The sequence below is a fragment of the Mus caroli genome, chromosome 15 (genome assembly GCF_900094665.2).
Source record: "Mus caroli chromosome 15, CAROLI_EIJ_v1.1, whole genome shotgun sequence".
Lineage (NCBI taxonomy): Eukaryota > Metazoa > Chordata > Mammalia > Rodentia > Muridae > Mus > Mus caroli.
Window position 1 is genome coordinate 77,318,155 of NC_034584.1, and position 5,461 is coordinate 77,323,615.

Here is a 5,461-nt window from a genome sequence, read left to right on the forward strand (position 1 = left end):
GCCCTGGCTGTCCTGGAACTCACTTTTAGACCAGGCTGGCCTCGAACTCAGAAATCCACCTGCCTCTGCCTCCCAAGTGCTGGGATTAAAGGCGTGCGCTACCATGCCCGGCGAACTATTGCTTTAAACTTACTATGAACTTATGGAATTTAAAAGTGCTTAGAAAACCATGTGCTCATTTATCTTGAGAAGGTATAAAAACTAAGGACAACAATAAAGTTAGCAGTGTAGCCCTTTTCCTGCTTCATCCAGTGTGCCTGTGTCTGTGTGTGTGCCTGACTTACCTACCCACTTTCTTTCTTTTGTCTTTTCTTTCTTTCTTTCTTTCTTTCTTTCTTTCTTTCTTTCTTTCTTTCTTTCTTTCTTCTTTCTTTTTTTTGGTTTTTGAGACAAGGTTTCTCTGTGTAGCCGTGGCTGTCCTGGAACTCACTTTGTAGACCAGGCTGGCCTTGAACTCAGAAATCTGCCTGCTTCTGCCTCCGGAGTGCCACCACACCTGGCTAAGTATAATTCATTTAATGTATGTGAATACACTGTAGCTGTCTTCAAACACACCAGAAGATGGCACCCATTACAGATGATTATGAGTCACCACGTAGTGGCTGGGAATTGAACTCAGGACCTCTGGAAGAGCAGTCAGTGCTCCTAACTGCTGAGCTATCTCGCTAGGTCTCTTTCTTTTCTTTCTCTTTGGCTCACTAAGAGTTAAGGAACTCCAGGCCTCTCGCCTGGTCAGCGCTCTTCCATGAGTCAAAGAGAAAAGAGCCCAAGTAACTAAGTTTCTGCTTCTCGATCCCTCGCAGCGATCTCTGGAGTTAACTGCCTCAAGAAATCAGCTTTTGGCCCCAGAATAGCAAGAGAGAGTTAATGGCCAGAGGACATCAGCCTCTGGTCTGCCTTTCTGCACCCCACCTCAGTACCTGACTGTTGGGGTGGCTCCGGAGGGGAACACTGCACTGGCCTGTCTTTTCTGTTACAGTTGTCTTCCTGGGTCAGAAGTGGCATTTCCCTGACCTTATGTCCCATCTGCTCTTCCTACCCATGGCTCCCCAAAGGACCACTGCTGTTCCCCAGAGCCACCAGTCCTTTCCTTTCCAACCCACATGCCTGTATGACACAAATTCTTATGAAACTACACCCTGTATAGCACACTCACCAAAAATTCAAGGTATTTGGAAAACAAACCAAGTCAAAGCATAGACAGCTCTCCCTGCTAAGGTGTGTTAGAGAAAGCAAATGACGCTCACATAGACTCCTCCTTTGGGGCACCCCTGGCCAGGTCTTCCTGCTCCTTCCTCTTATCCACAGCCTGAGCTTGCTTTTCGATCTCAGTGAAGGATGTATTTGTCAGTTTCTGGGCTCCCAAGCTTCCTTTTTTGGCTCCAAGCTGAAAGATAAATAAGATTTGATTCTACCTTGGGCAGTTAAGAGCTGAACCTGCAGCTATGTACTCTGAGGTCTGTGTGAGCTGCCTGGCCTGTGACAAGCATTTAGTCCTCTCTGCTCTTTGAGGCTGGCAGTGTCCTTAGCACAGTACAGAGGAGAAAGAATGAGGCCCGTGGAGGTCACTGACTCAAGGAGTTAGCCAGGATCACCTAGTGAGGTGTGGCTGGAGTGGGTGAGGGGCAGTGTGGGAAAGTGGGGGTGCCTCCTCCCCAAGCCCTGCCTCCAGGAATGACAGTGCAGAGCACTGCCTTAATGGAAAATGATTCATGAATCCACCCTCTCTGATGCTCACCACACCAATAGCCTTCAGAGTCACAAGCAGGAGAAAAACAAGGTTAAACATGCTGGATTGGCTGGTTTTGTGTCAATTTGACACAAGTTAAGAGTCATCAGAGAGGAAAGAGTCTCAGTTGAGGAAATGCCTCCATGAGATCCAGCTGGTAGGCATTTTCTCGATTACTGATCAATAGGGGAGAGCCCAGCCCATTCTGGGTGGGGCCACCCCTGGCCTGGAAGTCCTGGAATTCTATAAGAAAGCAGGCTGAGCAAGCCAGGGGAAGCAAGCTGGTAAGCACACTCACTCCTCCATGGTCTCTTCATCAGTTCCTGCCTCTGGGTTCCTGCTGTGTTTGTCCCTGTCCTGACTTCCTTCAATACTAGCAGAAATACGGAAGTGTAAGCTGAATAAACCCTTTCTTTTTGGTCATGGTGTTTCATTGTGGCAATAGAAACCTTGACTATGACACATGCATTCTAGAAAATACTAAGTATAATTTAACTCATCTCATTGAACAAAAAAGCCATTAATTGTATATGGCTCAAAATAAATGAAAGTAATGTTCTCAATATTTTTTTTTGAGACAGCAACTCACTGTGTAGCCCTGGCTCTCTCTGACTCCCAAGCACAGGGATCAAAGGTGCGCGCCACCACCACTCTGGCTAATGAAAGTCAGTACCATGTACAATGAATCTACTCCAGTTTAAACACACACACACACACACACACAGGAGAAAGTACATTTTTAGTTCGAGAGCTAAACTCCGGTGTATTTTTATATAACATGATACTTACTCCTTTTTTTGCTTGATTTGGCTTCTTTTTTATAATCGATGAAACCTCTGCTAAAAAAAAAAAAATTCAAGTCAGATCTGTAGAGATCCTAAGTGGCTTCCCTGCTGGAATAAGTGGTATAAATGTGCCTTGTTTGTTTGAGGTCTGCGTGTTCTCAGGCTGGGGCGTTGTCAGCAGTGTCGGGGTGTAAGCCATGCTGCACCCCCCCCTCCGAGTCAGAGCAGACTTCTTTTCTCAGCACTACACTGGAGTCTGAGCTCCCGGGAGGTGCTTCTTGCTTCTCCACGAGCAGTTTAAAAATGCTCTTCTGCGAGATGGTTCAGCAAGTAGAGGGGCTTGCTGCCAAGCCTGGTCACCTGACTTTGATCCCAGGGACCCATGTGGTGGGCTCCCGCAAGCTGTCCTCTGACTTCCACACATACCATGATATGTACCCCTCCACAGATAAATCAAATGCAATACAATATTTTTAAAAAAGAAATAATCTCTCCTATTCAATTATATGCATCAAAAATTTCAAGCATGGCTGCCACCAGGTGAGAAGGGGCCTGGGCCTGGGGTCCTGCCCTCTAATGCTTACTGGACTGCTTGGCAGAGGGGGCATCTGGCTGCATGCAAACCTGTGTACATCTGTGTGCTTGGTACTCACAAGGGCCAGAGGGAGGCATCAGACCGCCTGAGAGCAGGCTCACAGATGGTTGTGAGCGCTCAGCCTGGGAACTGAACTCGGGTCCTCTGCAAGAGCAGTCAGTGCTCTTCCCCACTGTGCCATCTCTCCGGCCCTGTTCCTGTGGTTTCTTTGGATCCCTTTTCTGCTGCTTGTGACCTCTTGGTTTCTACTCCCACCTTGAGCCCCATTTGCTCTCCCTGTGTGGCCACAGGAAGCACTGTCACACCACATGCCATCTAAGCTCTGTCCAGCTGTGGTTCCAGCTACGTTCAGTGACAGTTTCTGGCAACCTCTGTCATTTGCTCCCAGATGAAGACTGCCAGGGGGTGACAGTGATAGCCTGGCACCCTACCAGCTTCAATCCTCAGATCACACCTACCCTGATTAAATACCACAGCTCCCTGGCCCCCCAATGTGAACAGTTCCATTCCTCTATACAGCCTTACAAAGTTGACGAGGTGACTACAGTGTCTGTGGACAGTAGGGCTCCCAGGGCTGTGCTGTGTGTGCCAGGATGTGACAAGTCCCACTCCTGACAAGAACCTTTCTTCTACTCCAATGCCCCAATGACCAGGTAACAACTGTGTCTTGTTTGTCTTTGATTCTTTCTTTAAAAAAAGATTTTGGTGCTGGGGAATGAACCCAGGGCCTAAGAAATACTAATATAATAAGCAAGCACACGACTGCTGGACTATGTTCATGGTTCTGATTTTCTTTGTGTGTGTTTTTGTTGCTAGGGTTAGATCACAGGGCCTTATGCATGTTAGGCAAGTGCTCTGTCACCAAATTATTGTCACACATTCTTATTGTCATCTTCATCATCTCTGTAACCACCACCTCCATCACCATTATCACCACCATCACCATCACCACCACCACCACCACCACCACCACCACCACCACCACCACCACTGTTAGGTCTCAAGGTCTCAGGCTGTTCATATGTCTATAAAGGAACTCAAATGGGACTACAGGATTTTTGGAGGTCAGATAAAAGCCAGCATAAAACTAACCCCCATCTGCCTAAAGGAGTCATTTTCCTTACTTCTGGCAGAAGGGACACATGGCCCATCCACTGACATATACCTGTGTCTGCATATGAAAGCCCAGGTGGGGCCTCCAGGCTCCCTCAGTTCCTCAAGTACCTGTTAGACATTTCTGAGCCCCTACCCCATCTCCCCTCTGACTCCTGCGTCTGTATTATCCCCACCCCAGGGTCAATACACTGACTGGCTCCAGCTTTCTTGCCTTTTGCTCTCCCCCTGTGCATGAGTCTCCCTTTTCTTGCAGATAGCTCTGGCCATGTCCAGTCTGTTTCTTTTCCACGCTGTTCTGGACTCTTCCAGATGTCTCGGGTGTTCTCTTGTTCTTCTTCATAAGACCTTTTCCTTAACCAAACCGTGGAGCACTCATGGCCATTCTTTACTGCACCCCTTGCATACACTACCACCGCCACCATCACCATCTCCTCCTCATCTTCCTCCTCCTCCTCCATCATATCCTCACCCCTTCATCGTCATGACCACCACCACTGCTCTGTGGCACTGGCAATCAATGCCAGCTGCAGCACAGGCAGGAGCTCAACCACTGAGGTATAATCATCTCCTTAAAATCGCAGCCCAGCACTGCTTGGCACTAACTCATGGGCTGCACTGTGCTTACTGACTAATGCACAGACCTTACCATCAGCCTCTGAAACACGGGAAGCATCCTGTCATTCAGTAGCCACCTCTTTTCCATTAAGACCTTCTTATCAACATTTGTAAAATGTCACAGAAATACACACTGTGTAGAGTTTCTTTAAATTATCACTTTCTGCATCATTTTCAGTCGACAGTTATACATCCTGGTTTTAGAATTATGTTTTAGTGGCCTGGAAAGAATAAAACTTTGGGCTGTGGGGTAGAGCTCAGCGGTAGAGCTCTTGCTTAGTATACATGAAGCCCTGGTTCTATTCCAATACACATGTGTACACAACACACACACACACAGAGGCACGCACCTCTATGGTTGGGGAAAAAGCATGTATATTCCCCACTGCAGCCCTGAGCATATACTAGCTCGGGAAATCAGGTGTGAAGGATGGCCAGGTGTGAAGGATGGCCAGGTGTGAAGGATGGCCAGGTGTGAAGTCAGCTGTGAAGGATGTCCAGGTTGAAGAATGCCCAGATGTGAAAAATGCCCAGGTGTGAAGTCAGGTGTGAAGGATGCCCAGGTGTGAAGTCAAGTGTGACGAATGCCCAGGTGTGAAGTCAGGTGTGAAGGATGTCCAG

At 47.8% G+C, this 5,461-nt stretch overlaps 1 protein-coding gene across 6 annotated transcripts in view; it reads right to left on the reverse strand.

Annotated features, from left to right (window-relative positions):
* Positions 1-5,461, reverse strand: part of Arfgap3 (ADP ribosylation factor GTPase activating protein 3) — a 48,719-nt gene that overhangs the window by 20,719 nt on the left and 22,539 nt on the right. For 3 of the 6 annotated variants that reach the window (XM_029469989.1, XM_021183534.2, XM_029469986.1), the window contains exons 8-9: positions 2,519-2,568; positions 1,248-1,387 (exon numbers count right to left, since the gene is read on the reverse strand). In XM_029469989.1, the coding sequence (XP_029325849.1) occupies positions 1,248-1,387; positions 2,519-2,568 (190 nt within the window). The remainder of the gene's footprint in view (positions 1-1,247; positions 1,388-2,518; positions 2,569-5,461) is intronic. The other 3 variants (XM_021183537.2, XM_021183535.2, XM_029469988.1) reach the window with 1 other exon arrangement.